This window comes from Littorina saxatilis, linkage group LG16, assembly GCF_037325665.1.
Source record: "Littorina saxatilis isolate snail1 linkage group LG16, US_GU_Lsax_2.0, whole genome shotgun sequence".
Lineage (NCBI taxonomy): Eukaryota > Metazoa > Mollusca > Gastropoda > Littorinimorpha > Littorinidae > Littorina > Littorina saxatilis.
In genome coordinates this window covers 4,434,335-4,452,541 of record NC_090260.1, presented here as the reverse complement: position 1 = coordinate 4,452,541, position 18,207 = coordinate 4,434,335, and the positions used below count along the sequence as shown (strand labels likewise).

The following is an 18,207-nucleotide window of genomic DNA, read 5'->3' as shown; positions in this document are numbered from 1 at the left end:
GGTTCTGTGATTGCCTGTGTTGTTATGGTCGTGTGTTTAGTCACGTGTTTGCATGGTTGTTGGTTCTGTGATTGCCTGTGTTGTTATGGTCGTGTGTTTAGTCACGTGTTTGCATGGTTGTTGGTTCTGTGATTGCCTGTGTTGTTATGGTCGTGTGTTTAGTCACGTGTTTACATGGTTGTTGGTTCTGTGATTGCCTGTGTTGTTATGGTCGTGTGTTTAGTCACGTGTTTACATGGTTGTTGGTTCTGTGATTGCCTGTGTTGTTATGGTCGTGTGTTTAGTCACGTGTTTACATGGTTGTTGGTTCTGTGATTGCCTGTGTTGTTATGGTCGTGTGTTTAGTCACGTGTTTACATGGTTGTTGGTTCTGTGATTGCCTGTGTTGTTATGGTCGTGTGTTTAGTCACGTGTTTACATGGTTGTTGGTTCTGTGATTGCCTGTGTTGTTATGGTCGTGTGTTTAGTCACGTGTTTACATGGTTGTTGGTTCTGTGATTGCCTGTGTTGTTATGGTCGTGTGTTTAGTCACGTGTTTACATGGTTGTTGGTTCTGTGATTGCCTGTGTTGTTATGGTCGTGTGTTTAGTCACGTGTTTACATGGTTGTTGGTTCTGTGATTGCCTGTGTTGTTATGGTCGTGTGTTTAGTCACGTGTTTACATGGTTGTTGGTTCTGTGATTGCCTGTGTTGTTATGGTCGTGTGTTTAGTCACGTGTTTACATGGTTGTTGGTTCTGTGATTGCCTGTGTTGTTATGGTCGTGTGTTTAGTCACGTGTTTACATGGTTGTTGGTTCTGTGATTGCCTGTGTTGTTATGGTCGTGTGTTTAGTCACGTGTTTACATGGTTGTTGGTTCTGTGATTGCCTGTGTTGTTATGGTCGTGTGTTTAGTCACGTGTTTACATGGTTGTTGGTTCTGTGATTGCCTGTGTTGTTATGGTCGTGTGTTTAGTCACGTGTTTACATGGTTGTTGGTTCTGTGATTGCCTGTGTTGTTATGGTCGTGTGTTTAGTCACGTGTTTACATGGTTGTTGGTTCTGTGATTGCCTGTGTTTTTATGGTCGTGTGTTTAGTCACGTGTTTGCATGGTTGTTGGTTCTGTGATTGCCTGTGTTGTTATGGTCGTGTGTTTAGTCACGTGTTTACATGGTTGTTGGTTCTGTGATTGCCTGTGTTGTTATGGTCGTGTGTTTAGTCACGTGTTTGCATGGTTGTTGGTTCTGTGATTGCCTGTGTTGTTATGGTCGTGTGTTTAGTCACGTGTTTACATGGTTGTTGGTTCTGTGATTGCCTGTGTTGTTATGGTCGTGTGTTTAGTCACGTGTTTACATGGTTGTTGGTTCTGTGATTGCCTGTGTTGTTATGGTCGTGTGTTTAGTCACGTGTTTGCATGGTTGTTGGTTCTGTGATTGCCTGTGTTGTTATGGTCGTGTGTTTAGTCACGTGTTTACATGGTTGTTGGTTCTGTGATTGCCTGTGTTGTTATGGTCGTGTGTTTAGTCACGTGTTTACATGGTTGTTGGTTCTGTGATTGCCTGTGTTGTTATGGTCGTGTGTTTAGTCACGTGTTTGCATGGTTGTTGGTTCTGTGATTGCCTGTGTTGTTATGGTCGTGTGTTTAGTCACGTGTTTACATGGTTGTTGGTTCTGTGATTGCCTGTGTTGTTATGGTCGTGTGTTTAGTCACGTGTTTGCATGGTTGTTGGTTCTGTGATTGCCTGTGTTGTTATGGTCGTGTGTTTAGTCACGTGTTTACATGGTTGTTGGTTCTGTGATTGCCTGTGTTGTTATGGTCGTGTGTTTAGTCACGTGTTTACATGGTTGTTGGTTCTGTGATTGCCTGTGTTGTTATGGTCGTGTGTTTAGTCACGTGTTTGCATGGTTGTTGGTTCTGTGATTGCCTGTGTTTTTATGGTCGTGTGTTTAGTCACGTGTTTACATGGTTGTTGGTTCTGTGATTGCCTGTGTTGTTATGGTCGTGTGTTTAGTCACGTGTTTGCATGGTTGTTGGTTCTGTGATTGCCTGTGTTTTTATGGTCGTTTGTTTAGTCACGTGTTTGTCGGTAGCCATCCTGACAACATCTGCAGACATTCACTCATAACAGGCCTACGTACTGCACAGATTACGAACAAATTATTCAAAATTCAGTGACGCACACCGCTGGGCGTTACATAAACAAGCTTTAGCTTCAGCAACGTCTGAGAAAATCATCAACAGTATGTGTTGGCACACTGGGCACCAGCCGGTCACGCAGATACGATATACTGCTGATTAAGATTTGCTGATTACTCAGGCTTGTAAAACTTTAAGTAAAGGTCATCAATCGCATAGTGCTTTTAGTGATGCGCTATAGAAATCTCCTTAATAAATAAATAATTATCACGTACCGTGACGTCCAGAACCTGCTGAAGAGGACACACGGCCTTGACCTTGGTTTTGGTGTCGTCCTTGTAGATCACCAGCCTGGAGTGACCTTCCAGCACACAGTATCTCCCTCTGTGACTCTGGTGGTGGGTAGAAAAAAATATTCTGTATTGAAAACACAGAGACACGGACAGACATAGACACAGACACACACACACACACGCACAAAACACACACACACACACACACACACACACACACACACACACGCACACGCACACGCACGGACACACATAGACGCACACAGACACACACAGAAACACACACACACGCACACACACGCTCGCGCGCGCGCGCGCTGAGAAGTTGAGTGTGCCTAGTCATTCCTTGCACCCTCACGTCAACATTGGCTTTTCGGTACTGTTAAAGAGTGTATTATTATATATGAATGATTAACAAGTCGCGTAAGGCGAAAATACAACAATTAGTCAAGCTCAGTCGAACTCACATAATGAAACTGAACGCATTGGATTTTTTGCGCAAGACCGTACACTCGAAGCATCGTCTGTCCACCGCTCGTGGCAAAGGCAGTGAAATTAACAATCCAGAAAAGCGCAGTAGTGGTTGCCCTGAGGAGGATAGCACGCTTTTCTATATCTCTATTCTTTTTAACTCTCTGAACGTGTTTTTAATCCAAACATATCATACCTATATGTTTTTGTAATCAGGAACGGACAAGGAATAAGATGAAATTGTTTTTAAATCGATTTCAGAAATTTAATTTTAATCATAATTTTTATATTTGTAATTTTCAGAGCTTGTTTTTAATACAAATATAACACATTTATATGTTTTTGGAATTAGAAAATGATGAATAATACGATCAACGTAATTTTGGATCGCTTTATAAAAACACATTTTTAATTACAATTTTCAGATTTGTAATAACCAAAGTCATTAATTAATTTTTCAGCCACCAAGCTAAAATGCAATACCAAAGTCCGGCCTTTGTCGAAGATTGCTTGGCCAAAATGTCAATCAGTTTGAGTGAAAAATTAGGGTGTGACAGTGCCGCCTCAACTTTTACAAAATACCGGATATGACGTCATCAAAGACATTTATCCAAAAAAAAAAAAAAAAAAATGTCTGTGGATATTATACCCAGGAACTCTCATGAAAAATGTCGTGAAGATCGGTCCAGTAGTTTACTCTGAATCGCTCTACACACACACACAGACACACATACACACATCACGACCCTCGTCTCGATTCCCCCTCTATGTTAAAGGCACAGTGCAGCTCACAGCCTTCGTTTTGCGTTTTTGTTGCAGCTGAGTGCATTTACAGTTCAAAAATCCTCCTATGGTAGTAAAACAAACCCAAAACTACCCAACGACGACATCTGTGAAGCTCGACAGTTTCTTGTTCACGCGAGTGCATACATTAACCTAGTTATTACGTGGTGTTTGGTCGGAGTTCGATTCAACTGAGTGATTCCGGCCTCCATTTTGTTTTACACAAACTCATGATGATGTCTGACATAGTTTGCTAGTGACGTGTCTTTTTGTGCATGATGTGGTGATCTACCTGATCTAAATTTAGATCCTAAAAATAGGTCAAGACTAGCCGGGTCCGTGTACGAAATTAATTCGTAAAAAAATCGCAGTTCTTGACTCTTTGGGTGCAAGTCAATGAAACTTGGTAGTTCTTCTAACGGATAGCTGCCTGAGGTATGACTAAAAGCCCCATGGGCTCCGTGCACCTGGATTTGACAAGTTCAGTACCTTTAAAACATTTAGTAAAAACTTGACTAAATGTAAAAAGCGTCATTCCTCAGAAAAAAGTCACCTGATATTAGTGATTCAAGAATGCACTATGTCTTGCATTGGTTTTAGAAAAAAATAAACAGAAAGAGTTCCGGCCAGAGTGTCATTACTTCGAGAGGGTCACCTAAGATCAGTCCTGATTGGTCAGATTAGTCATGATTTACTTAAATGGTTATACAGTCACATGGACACATGAAGACATTATCTTAAATTAACATCAATGTGAGTTAATATTTATCCTTTAAAGACCTGTCAAATCAAAAGCAACTCAACCAAATGTTTACCTTTGATCGAGTTGTTAAACAAATACGTGTTTCATACTTGTATATGCTTTCGAAGCCATGAATGCAATATTCATGTGTCAATTACTAACACTTTGCAAGTCCAAGCTTTTATGACCGTAAAAAAGCCGTATTAAATCCAGGTATGTAAAAAAGAAATGACGTCACCAAATTAAGCTATTCAAAAACTGCCATGCTTGTTAATAAGCAAATAATATTGACGTGAATTTTCTTTTAAAACGTCAAACATGTAAGGGCAATTTCTGTCTGAGGAGTTTCTTTTATGAACGGGATTTCAAAATAAAAAATAAAATGCAATACCATAGTGTGGAGCATGTTAAAGATTGTATGACAAAAATGTCAATGTAATTGATTACAATAAGTGGCCTTGCATTCATTCATTCATTCAATGCAATTATTCATTCATTCATATATTTGTTTTGTTTTGTTTTGTTTCATTTTCTTTGATGTTGAAACTAAACGAAGAGCCTGGTGCTCAGCTCAAACTTGGGATAAGCCGTTGGCTGACAGCTAGTACATCCTAACTGTAATTGTGTACGGTATGACATTTAAAACAGTACAACATGTTGTTGTACATTTGTCTAAATCAAAGATGTGTCACATCGTGTCACTATATAAGCAGAAGTGACCTTCCAGGACCGAAATCACAGGAAGTTCAAGACGAAAACTAATTTGAAAGCGTTGTAAATACATCTCAGATAAATGAAGACTCAAACGCCTGAACAAGCAAGACGTTTAAACGATACTAACCTTTACAAGCCCCATCAAATATGTTTTGCGGACAACCAGCCATCCTTCCTTTCTTGAAGCTTGCTGCATTGTTTCAGAGCCCTGCAAGACAGGACAATGTAGTGGAACCCGCTTAAAAGAAAGTCCAGGGGAAGTTATTTTTGCTTTCTTATATCCGATGTTTTACTTATCCGGAGACTCCGAATATAAGAAATATTTTTCTCTTTGTCCGAGGAAAAACAAATGTCATCATAATTTTGTTAATACGTTGCATTGAATGTTTATGTTTGTAATTTTATGTCGTTGGGATAAGCACGTGCGTACGAATTAAAATGTGTATTTTAATGTGTTATTCCCAATGTTGTTGTAGGATTTGGAACATAGCGCATGATGGCCGCCATTAATAGTCTCGGCTTTCCCATGTGTGTGGGGCGTCAAACCTCCTGTTACCCAGTGTTAGAAAACACGTGAAAAAAACACTTTTGGACAAGAATTAAGAAAAGTGTCGTCGCGGTCGCGTCAAATGTAGTATTACGTCACGTGGACAGGCGCAGTGACCTAGTGGATAAGGCATCGGCCTGCTAATCGGGAGGTCGTCAGTTCAAATCCTGGCCGCGGCCGCCTGATGGGTTAAGGGTGGAGATTTTTCCGATCTCCCAGGCCAACTTATGTGCAGACCTGCTAGTGCCTTATCCCCCTTCGTGTGTACACGCAAGCACAAGACCAAGTACGCACGGAAAAGATCATATAATCAATATCAGGGTTGGGTGGTTTATATAAACACGAAAATACCCAGTTTGCTTCATCCGAAAACGGCGTATGGCTGCCTGAATGGCGGGGTAAAAACGGTCCTGCAAGTAGAAACCCACTCGTGCGAAAACATGAGTGGACGGGGGAGTTTCACCCTATGAACGAAGAAGAAGAAGAAGAAGAAGAAGAAGAAGAAGAAGAAGAAGAAGAAGAAGAAGAAGAAGATTACGTCATGTATTTTAAACAAAGGGACGTAATCGCTTCACGGTTTTATCCCAAGCTAGACTGAGTGACTGGGAGTCTGTCGCTGTGTTTACGGGAAAAATAATCGGAAATGACGCAACATGTTTCCCACGAAACGAGTATTCCACATCCGTTATTGTCGTCTGCTTCTCATTGGTAATCAACGTATGAATCATTTTTTATGCTTTTATAAACAGCTAACTATGTGGAGAAAAACAGCAACCGCGTGTTACAATTATGACGCGACGATGTAGAGGAGACAGAGTTTTAGTTTGCGTGTGTCTTATTGAGACTTATCTTTTTTATAGAAGAATATTTCATGGATGTGTTGATCAGAGGCCGGTGTAACACGACATTTTTACTCCACGAACAATTTACTCTGGAGTAAAAATGTACGACATTCTTACTCCGAGTACACGTACCTTTCGTACGAGAAATTAACTCCCCAAGGCACGAAAACATTACTCCCTCCACGAAATTGTTACTCCCCATTTTTTTTTACTTCCAGTAAAAATCTCGTATGCGAAAATAGGATGCGGGTGAAGGGATAATGCCAATATGTGATCTCGTGCAAAACAAATGTCGCGCTACTCCTCCCTCCACCCCTTCCACCACCAAGACTAACAGGAGACCAGTGACTAACAATTTCGTACACCTGGCGTGGGAAGTTAAATTGCTAGTGTTAGGGTGAAGTAATTTATTCGTTATTCATTCGTCAGGGGAGTAACATTTGTGTACGAAATGTTTACTCGGAACTCACCTGTCGTGGGGAGTAATTTTCTGGTGTAATGAGGGAGTACTTTTTCGTAAAGGGAGTAACATTTTCGTACGAAATTATTACTCCGAAGTAAACAATCTTGTGGGAGTAATTTTCTCGTGTTACACCGGTCCATACTAAACGAGCATACAGGTTTTTATGTAAATGCAAACGGTTGAATTCGATGTTGAATAGGGCTGCTGTCTTGAATTTCGTAGCTTTAAGCTTACCCTTACGCGAACAGTAACACCCATAATGTCAACATGTTTCTGGCACAGGACATAGTCAGACAAGCGTAGTAATTGTGGTCCACCAAGCGAAAGTAGGTCAGTGTTACTCTCAAACAGTGACCTACCTGACGACCAGACACACAGACAGTGACCTACCTGACGACCAGACACACAGACAGTGACCTACCTGACGACCAGACACACAGACAGTGACCTACCTGACGACCAGACACACAGACAGTGACCTACCTGACGTGGTGTCTTGGGTCTGGCCCCGCCTCCTCCCTGCTGGCTCGCCATTGTGCTCGCCCTGTCTCACCTGGAACACCAACACCACGTGACCCAATGACCAAAGCCGCTTTGCTACTCGAAACACGTGTACATTATATTGAGTCTTGATCGTGGTATCAAAATCCCAAACAAAGTGTAGGATGAATAAAACTAGCGTATAATAGACACAATTAAAACAAAACAAAAGACAGAAAATGTAACGCATGCAATTAACAACATAAGTCCAAGTCATTGTTTTGTTTCTAGTGTTATATTCTGGCCTAGCATCTTGCACATACACAGATGCATGTTTGTCACAGAGAAGAGACATGTTATTTTTAAGTCCTAATTCAGCGGCCTTTCTCACAGTATAAATTGTGTATGAAACTAACCCGGATTCCCTGTAGCGCAATATGCCAAAGTAGATCATAACACTAAAATGTCAGCTCATTTCTCGAGAAATGCCCAGTTAAAAAAAGTGTGTGCAGTGGGCTTGTATAGATTAAAGGTAAGTGTAACCGTCGTGTGAGGCATGTGTGACCCGGATGTGCAACAGTCCGTAACAACACAGGGTGCGGGAGGGAGCCATAGTCAAGGAAGTTGGGTGGTTGGGGTGGGGGATATCATGTTACGCTGTGTAAGTATACGTCGAGTGTACACCCGGCAGCCTGGGTCTTCATGTTGGGTGGTTGGGGTGGGGGACATCCTGTTACGCTGTGTAAGTATACGTCGAGCTTATGCCCGGCAGCCTGGGTCTCCATGTTGGGTGGTTGGGGTGGGGGATATCATGTTACGCTGTGTAAGTATACGTCGAGCTTATGCCCGGCAGTCTGGGTCTCCATGTTGGGTGGTTGGGGTGGGGGATATCATGTTACGCTGTGTAAGTATACGTCGAGCTTATGCCCGGCAGCCTGGGTCTCCATGTTGGGTGGTTGGGGTGGGGGATGCCCGGCAGCCTGGGTCTACATGTTGGCGAGCGGTAACAGGCGGGGACAGGGGAGGAATGGCCGTCCCCGTCATATAACTGGTGTGACAACAAACAGCCTCACTAAGAATACCCGCATTCAAATATATCTGCCTGGTTGTTTTGTTCAAGGCGTGCTGTATATAGGCCTACAACTACCCTGTGGAGCGAAACTCCTTTCAAAGAAACAGGAGCAGAACATTTTATTGGCGCACTCTGTTGTGATGCCATTCAGGAAGTTATTTTGCAAAAGCGAGAACATCAAGCTTTGAAACTTGACAAAAGGAAATATCAGAGTCGGTAAATTGCCTGCTTCACTCTTAGCCACCCAACCGCCACCATCATCGTCTGACCCCCTCCCTCCTCCCCCTCTCAACAACCTCCCCTCCCCCCCTCCCCCCCATCAGCCTCCACCTTCCTGCCAATGCCAATACATACCTCATACTTCAGGACAGCAAGAACCCAGACACAGACAGGTATAGATAGATAGACGGACACACACACACACACACACACACACACACACACACACACACACACACACACACACACACACACACACACACATACATACACACACACACAAACACACATCCAGGGGGACACACACACACACACACACACACACACACACACACACACACACACACACACACACACACACACACGTACACATAGAGGTGACATACAAGCCCGCTATCCCATGTGATGGATGCTGAATGGAATCCATTACTGGCATTAACATAGAGGTGATACTTACCTTTAATCTAAACAAACCCACTGTCCCGTGTGATGGACACTGAATGGAATCCACTACTGGCATTAACATAGAGGTGATACTTACCTTTAATCTAAACAAGCCCACTGTCCCGTGTGATGGATGCTGAATAGAATCTACTGCAAGCATTAACATAGCGGTGATAGTTCAGATTTATGTTCTTAATTGGACTAGGTGGGCCCTAAGCACAACGCACAACCAGGTAGCTTCTGTGCTTCCCCCCCCCCCCCTAAATTCTGTCGAGGCAGTAATTTGCACATGTTGGGGTATTGGCGCGTGCACTTAACTGTCATCGTCAAAGTCCATATCACCATGTAATTTTTTTGTTTAAAAACTGTTTAAACACCATTATGAAGAAATATTGTTCAGCATAACCTAATGCGAAAGGGGTTTTCTTGTTTTTATCAGAAATGAATTAATGGTGATATGGTGCGAGCTGAAGCAAGCGTCCCATTTTCGGGACAGTGGAATCCAGAGGGGGGGGGGGGGGTTTGGCTCCTACTTCTCATCACGGTCTTTATTTTTCTGCAGACTGTACATACTTCATCAAGGGGTTAGCATGCTTTGGGATAAATTCTACAGACATACAAGATAATCTAGAAAAATACTGTAAATATTTGAGTCTGTTTCTTCTCAAAATGAGGAAGATTCTCATTGTGTACTGGGTCCATGTCATCACAGGCTACTGTCAACCGGCGTCTTTGCTGTAGAGTTGCAGGCTGCTACAAGCAAAGTTTGATGATTTTAATGGTTTTTTGTTTGTTCAATTCTAATAAGTGCCACTGTTGGTTGTAGGCAATTGTAACAATCAAAATACCATGTATTTACACTAAAATGACAATTGTTAAAAAGAACTAAAATATTCCCGAGCTTCCAATATGGAACGCCAGCGTACGGTATCCAGTATAGGTAAAAAAATATAATTATCGTTACAGTGCCACCTATTACGGAATGCCAAACCAGCATTGATTATGTGTATATGCAGTTTTATTGCATTTATAAAGGGTATACAGCTGAGACAGACTCCATATAGTTAATAAGATCTGAATGTGACGACCTTCAACATGAGCAAGGCCATCAACGGTCTACACACTCAGCGAACAGCCCGCTGCAGCACCTGTTGCCAAACAACACTCGGTGGTCGCTGTTTGCATTCTACACACTCAGCGAACAGCCCGCTGCAGCACCTGTTGCCAAGCAACACTCGGTGGTCGCTGTTTGCATTCTACACACTCAGCGAACAGCCCGCTGCAGCACCTGTTGCCAAGCAACACTGGGTGGTCGCTGTTTGCATTCTACACACCCAGCGAACAGCCCGCTGCAGCACCTGTTGCCAAGCAACACTCGGTGGTCGCTGTTTGCATTCTACACACTCAGCGAACAGCCCTCTGCAGCACCTGTTGCCAAGCAACACTCGGTGGTCGCTGTTTGCATTCTACACACTCAGCGAACAGCCCGCTGCAGCACCTGTTGCCAAGCAACACTCGGTGGTCGCTGTTTGCATTCTTCGTTGATGTCAGAATTCAGCGGTCATTGAATTCTGTTCAGAAAAGTAGAGACAGCTGAGAGTAAACCATTGGATCGTCTTGATACAGTGTATTGGTCGTTCCAACGCGAGGTGAGAATTGTCGAGCAACACGAGCATCTTCCGCTGGTCGCTTCAGAGTACCCACTCTGCATGGCGGGTGCATACAGATATTGACCGCATTATTTTGAGACTTAAAAATATATAAGTCGCGGCTATTGTAAAAAAGATCTTAATCAGGCGATGCAAAGTATTTGATTTTGGGAGTGCATAATAAGTCTGTTAACTTCTTTAGCAACCACTAGACACCAAGGGTGTTTCCTGCGTTCTGAAGAAGGTGGTGTTTCCCGATGCTAAGGCTTCTTTGTGTTATATGCATTTTCACAGATTGGCAGCGACAGAACTTTGCTGAGATAATAAGAAACTTTCCAAATACATCTTGCGTGAAAACGTTTTTCCAAATATTCTTGCTTTTTGTGTAAACTCTTTTTACTATAATGTATAACAAATTCCATTAAACAATATAAGCAAAAAGACACTTTTAACTCTTTTTTTACATTTAGTCAAGTTTTGACTAAATGTTTTAACATAGAGGGGGAATCGAGACGAGGGTCGTGGTGTATGTGTATGTGTATGTGTGTGTGTGTATGTGTATGTGTGTGTGCGTGTGTGTGTGTGTGTGTGTGTGTGTGTGTGTGTGTGTGTGTGTGTATGTATGTATGTGTGTGTGTGTGTATGTGTGTAAAGCGATTCAGAGAAAACTACTGGACCGATTTTTATGAAACGTCACATGAGAGTTCCTTGGTATGATATCATTGTGTTGATAAACGTCTTTGATGACGTCATATCAGGCTTTTTGTGAGACGTGAGGCGCCACTGTCACACTCTCTTTTTTCAACCACATTGGTTTAAATTTTGGTCAATCAATCTTTGACGAAGTCCGGACTATGGAATTGCATTGCAGCTCCGAAGCTTAAGAAATAGTTAATGAATTTGCTAATTAAAGTTGTCATTAAAAATCGAATTTTTGCAAACAGATTTACCAATGATTGCATCGTATCCTTCATCACATTCTGAAGCTAAAATGATATACATGTGTCATGTTTAATCTAAAAATTTGATCACAATTAACAAAAATAGTTTAATTAGGTACTGCGATTAAAATATGTGAAATTGATCCAACAATGATTCCATCTTATTTTTTTACATTTTCCTGATTTCAAAAACTTAAAGAGATAATGTTTGTATTAAAAATAATCTCCGAAAGTTAAAAAGAATACAGAAAAGCGCGCTTTCCTCCGTTGCGTAATATACCGCTGTGCTATACTGGCTTGTCAATTTAACTTCGTTTAGCAGGTGAAAAGTGAGCGATTTTCATGCCGCGGACATTGACGAAGAAGCGCTGTATTGTCTTGGTGAGAAAAAAAATGCAGTGCGTTCAGTTTCATTCTGTGAGTTCGACAGACTGACTAAATGTTGTGAACATCAAATGCCTTACGCGACTTGTTCTGAGTTCCCTTTAAACAGGTTTTGAATGTTCAGGTTTTGTTTATGGCAGCTCGTTCGTGAAAAGGGTAGAGTGTGTTTGTGTGTGTGTGTGTGGGGGGGGGGTCTTAAAGCTTGATGTGCTCGCCATTCTGATGTAACTACCTGAATGGCTCCACTTACCTGTTGAAGAAAGAGTGCGTCAATGAAATGTTCTGCTTCTGTTGCTTTGAAAGGAGTTTCGCTTCAAAGGGTAGCTCAATGTACAACGCCTAGAAACACTAGACAGAGATTTCTGAATGCAGGTATTTTTAGTGAGGCTGTTTGTTGTCAAACCGGTTATATGACTGGAAAAGCCATTGATGCCCACCCCCACTCCCACCCATGCTCAGCAACCAAGTTGATGTCACATCAGATAATGTCTTATCAGTGGAACAGACAACAGCCACACCCCTGAACATCAAATGCACAGAATTAGTAAGATTCCCGCGGTAAAATCGACCTGACATCAGAGCAGCTAAAACTGAACAAGTGTTGCAGGCTGGTGACTTGAACAATCACAGGTGTGTTCAGAACAATCACAGGTGTATTCAGAACAATCACAGGTGTATTCAGAGGAGTCAGATTTGTTCACCTGTCGTGTTGTAAGACTGACACTATGCTTTCCTTTGGCTGCTGTGTACTGTGTGCTGTGTTTGAGCCAGTGGTAAAAACAACACACCTTTACAATGCCTGGTATTTCATTCTGTGACTGTGAGTTGGACGGGTTGACTAAATGTAGTAATTTTGCTAAACGCGACTTGTTTTTCTGTTACGTGAGGCCAATTGACCAGTCAGTGTATATTCCTCTGTTACGTAGTGTTGAAACATCCAATAAGTAAAACTTGTGCAACAGAAAAGTGCCCCCCCCCCCCTCACCCTCCCGCCTGCGCCTTGTGCCGCTCGCCAACATGGAGCCCCAAGCAGTCGGCAGAAAGCTCGACGCAGACTTACACAGCGTTATACAATAACCCCCCCCCCCTGCCCCACTATTGCGACATAACTACCAGAATAGCTTAAACTAACGTGTGGATGAAATAAAGGGTGTGCCATGACATGTTCTGCTTCTGTTGCTCTGAAAGGAGCCTTGCTTCAACGGCAAGCTAAATGTACAACGCGCCTTAACAAACAACTTGAATGCAGGTATTTTTAGTGAGGCCGTTTGTTGTCAAACGAGTTATATGACTGGGTAGGCAAATCGTCCCCCTACTGTATTCAGCAAGCAGGTTGATTTTACATTAGAAAATGTCTAACCAGTGGAACAGACGACCTCCCCCCCCCCCCCCCCCGAAAATCAAATGCATAAAAGTAAGGTTCCCGGGGTAAAACCGACCTAACATCAAAGCAGCTAAAACTGAACATGTTTTGCATGTCAGTGGAGGGAACAATCACATTTGTATCAAGAACAGTCAGTTTTGTTCAACTGTCTTGTTGTGAGAATGACGCTATGGTTTCCTGAACAGTGTAGGTGTATTTCTTCACAGAGCTGGAACATGCCATGTTTCAATCCGTTTAAGTAATGTCAACAACAACAACACGGTACATTGCAATAACATCATGACATATTGCCTTTACACTTTGGTGCCAACACATTTCGCAAAATACACACGGAACCTTTATGATGACATTAGTTATGTTGTTTTATCCTACACAGGTAAGAGAGACCCCCCCCCCCCTCCCTCATTAGATAACTACACCATATCCTCACACGTGTTTATATTATGTAAATGAGGTCGTGTCAAACTAGTCTGGCAAGGGACCCAATTTTCCACAGCTCATGATGCCTAAGTCACCGAGACACACGTCATTCTGGGAACACTTTTGCCCCTGTTGTTTCCCCTGGATGTATGTTGAGAACGTACACGTCACGTTATACTTTCTATAGTGACGTCTTTTTGCTTTGACGTCAAATATTTCAAGAGGCAGTTGATCATCTTCCATAAGACGCGTTATACATTTAGGTGCTTCGACTGTGGGACGTTTTGAGCAAAAGACACGCAAGAATATTGTGTAAGATAAACAGAATACTACATGGCTTGCTGTGTCATGTCAGATTTACGCGATTTGTTTCAATTGAAATGCGAGCGAAAGCGAACTTTTTGACATACAAAAAGCAACGAGTGTAAATCTGAAGTGACACAGCAAGCCAAGTAGTATTCGCCATAAGCGACATGGCCGAAAGAGTTTTCAATTTGTAGGCCTCGTCTGAGCAAATATCAGGGACGTTCGCTTACAGCCGGTTCCTATGACGGCTTACTAGTGCCAAAACTGAAAGTTAGTCATTAACACGTGAAAATGAGTAATTAACACGTGAAAATTACAAATTGTCACGAGAAAAGTACAATTATGTCGTGAAAATGACTAATTTTCAAGTGTTAATTACTAATTTTTACGTGTGTATTACTCATTTTCAATTTTGGCTCGCTTCCTGACGGCTTACTAGCGCCAAAAATAAAAATTAGTAATTTTCGCGTGTTAATTACTAATTTGCATGTGCCTAGTGACTGTGGAGGTTCAATGCGCATGCTCGACTGTTACACCGGCCAGAGCAAAACATTCTTCGATTCGATACTTTTCTGGTCCATAGTTCTTTAATACGATACAAATTAACAAGAAGAGCTAAGCGGATGTGTAAATAACCGTGGCATACAGCTGTCTGTCCGATAACTTAATGAATAATGCATTATGTCGAAATATATTTGTGAAAGTGTGTGAATCTCGACTGAACGGATCCGTCTGCTGACGGTCGGACCTTAAGCACACGTCCGGCCGACCGCCATTTTTCCTCTCTCAATTCGAACATTTTCGGATCGATTGTCCTTCAGTAATACACTACAGAGGAGATTTATGAGTGTGGTAGTGGAAACACATAATTATGAGGTACAGCTGTCTGCCCGACAACTTGTCGAATAAGGAATTATATTGAAAGATTTATGTAAAAGTGTGAGACCACAGCGGATCAAAAGTCCGTCTGCTATAAACAGCTTCGATTTAAAAACGTTTATGACATCTTTGTTTACCTGCTTTTCGCTATAGCTTTCCCCTGTTTTTCGCCCCTTAACCACTGTTATTCCCTTTTAGAGAGAGAGACCCGTTCACTGATGCTTGTCCCATGCCTAGCTACCGATGCCCAGCCCTGGTTCTTCTTCTTCAAAGAAGTTGTAACCTAAATTTTGAATGCCTTTAGACATCGTTAATTTCAGATCCAGGGTTGGTTGTTTTTACGCAATATCGGCCAGGTGCTCGCAAAAATTGTTTTTTCTTGATCTTGACACCGTCCTGGTATATATGTATTTAGTTTTTCACGGACAAAATGGTTTTCGAACAGCTCTCTTCATCTTTTTCCATGCACATTTCTTGTGTGTGTACTACGAGAAAAATATTGAATGTTTCAACTCCACACCCTTAAACCCCATACCCGACTCAAAATCGCAACCTTCCTATTTTAGTCAACCAATTGGAAGTAAGCGTTACGGGCATATGTTTTGGAACATTATATTCGTGCATAGTTTTGTGACACATGTTTTTGTCATTTTGCTGATGGTTTTATTGTCAGGAGATGTCCACCCAAACCCAGGCCCGCCTGGTAGAGAGCATGTTAAAGATACCTCTATTTTGCATATAAATGTACGTAGTTTGCGAAACAAGATTGATATTTTACAATGTGAAGTTAAAGAGCACGATATTGTGACTTTGTCAGAAACTTGGTTGTGTGACTCGATATCAAACGACAGTTTATGCCTCAAAGGATTTCATCCCCCAGTGCGTCTTGATAGGCCAGATGGATATGGAGGGGTAGCTGTTTATGTGAAAAACGATTTTATTTGCAAACCAAGGCCTGATTTGTTAATTCCAGGCCTTGAAGCAGTCTGGGTAGAAACTAAATTATTGCAAGAAACTGTGCTGGTTGGTTCATTTTACCGACCACCAGACTCTCGGATTGACTATTGGCACTTGGTTGACGAATCTGTAAAGCAAGTAATGAGAACACCACATAAATTTCTAATTCTTGGAGACTTTAACGAAGATTTTTTGAATAATCCATCTCCCCACTTTCTTAATTTAATACAAAAAAACAATCTGCACCAGCTCGTTACTGAACCCACACGTATTACAGAAACTAAATCATCATGCATCGATCTGATCCTGACCACGAGTATAAACTTAATCAGTGAAGTTGTAGTGTTACCCCCCATTTGTAGTGACCATTCTGTGCCATGTGTAAAATTAACGTCACAGAGATTAAAAAAAGGTCAGTTCAAAAGGACTATATATAATTATGCCAAGTTAGATGTTGATACATTTTTGTTTGAATTGAACAAAATTGATCTTTTGAACACAGTTTTAAATGCGTCCATTGACGAAGCTGCTGCCTTGTTTTCTGAACATTTATTCCGTGTTGCAAAAACATGTATGCCTGTTAAGATAATAACAGTACGTGAAGATGATGCCCCATGGATGACTGAACATATTTTACAATTACGAAACGCAAAAAAATTGTATACATCAAGTTGCTAAGCGCTTAAATACACCTGAGCAGTGGGCATTATTCCGCCTGACTAGAAATCAGTATACAGACGAAATTCGTAAAAGAAAAAGAGATTATTTTCTAGAACTTGATGAGAGGATAAATTGTAAACAGAACTTCGGAAGCAAAAATTGGTGGCAACTTGTTAATTCCTTCTTGAAGAAAAAAGGTGTTGCATGTAACGAAATTCCACCACTAGAAGATAATGGAAAAATTATTGATAACATTTGTGAAAAAACGATTTTGTTTAATAATTATTTTGAAAGCCAGTCTAAAGTTGAAAATCCAGACGATCCCCTGCCCGAGGCAAATTGGTGTAATACATCTTTATCGACTTTTGAATTAACAGAAGCTGAAGTTGTCCAAGTGTTAAGGAATTTAAATTTATCCAAGGCCGTGGGCCCTGACGGAATACATAATAAATTGCTTGTAGATGGATTACCTGTTATCGTTCCACCGCTTACAGTTCTCTTTAACAGATCCTTGTCTGAGGGTGTTTTTCCAGTTGTCTGGAAAACTGCTCACATTACGCCCATTTTTAAGAAAGGCGATAGGAGTGCTTGTTCCAACTACCGTCCAATCTCTTTGCTGAGTTGTATTGGGAAGGTGCTTGAAAAATGTATACAAATCCGTGTGTTTGGTTATTTGAAAAATTATGATTTGATTACACACTGCCAATCTGGTTTTATTGCTGGTGATTCGACTGTTTATCAACTATTGAGTATATATGATGATTTTTGTGTTGCACTTGATAAAAACATTATGTCACAGGCAATATTTTTTGATGTATCCAAAGCTTTTGATAAAGTCTGGCATCGCGGTCTGCTCCACAAGCTTGAGGCGATAGGTATAAGAGGTCCCTTGCTTGTTTGGTTTGAAAATTACTTGAGCGATCGCAGACAAGCAGTAGTATTGAAAGGAACCAAATCAAGTTATGCTACCCCTTCTGCTGGTGTCCCTCAGGGTTCTGTCTTAGGACCTCTTTTATTTCTCATTTATATTAACGATATTGGTGTTGGTCTTGAATCAGTGTTGAAACTCTTTGCAGACGATACGAGTATGTATTTAAGTTTAGATAACGATGATGTACGAGCAGAGATTTTGAATTCTGATTTGGATAAAATTCGCACATGGGCTTCTAAATGGAAAGTCACTTTTAATTGTCAAAAGACAGAATTGTTGGACATTTGTAGGCAACAAAATGTTTTACTTCCACCATTGTATTTCGAAGATGCACACTTAGTTGATGTTGAAAATCACAAGCACCTTGGCGTCATTCTACAAGGTAATTGTAAATGGGATTCCCACATAAAAAGTCTAATTGCTAAATGTAGAAAGTCAATTGCGTGTTTTGGTTTATTCAAGCATCGTTTAAACAGAAAATCACTTGAAGTTATATATAAATCCTTTAT

General features: G+C 41.4%; 1 protein-coding gene across 2 annotated transcripts in view; it reads right to left on the bottom strand.

Annotated features, from left to right (window-relative positions):
• Positions 1–18,207, bottom strand: part of LOC138950262 (uncharacterized) — a 323,654-nt gene that overhangs the window by 301,715 nt on the left and 3,732 nt on the right. Inside the window, exon 2 of one of the 2 annotated variants that reach the window (XM_070322016.1) lies at positions 7,456–7,525. The exons of the other annotated variant lie outside the window; for it this stretch is intronic. Coding sequence (XP_070178117.1) covers positions 7,456–7,506 — 51 coding nt within the window. The 5' untranslated portion in view covers positions 7,507–7,525. The remainder of the gene's footprint in view (positions 1–7,455; positions 7,526–18,207) is intronic. 2 annotated transcript variants of the gene reach the window in all.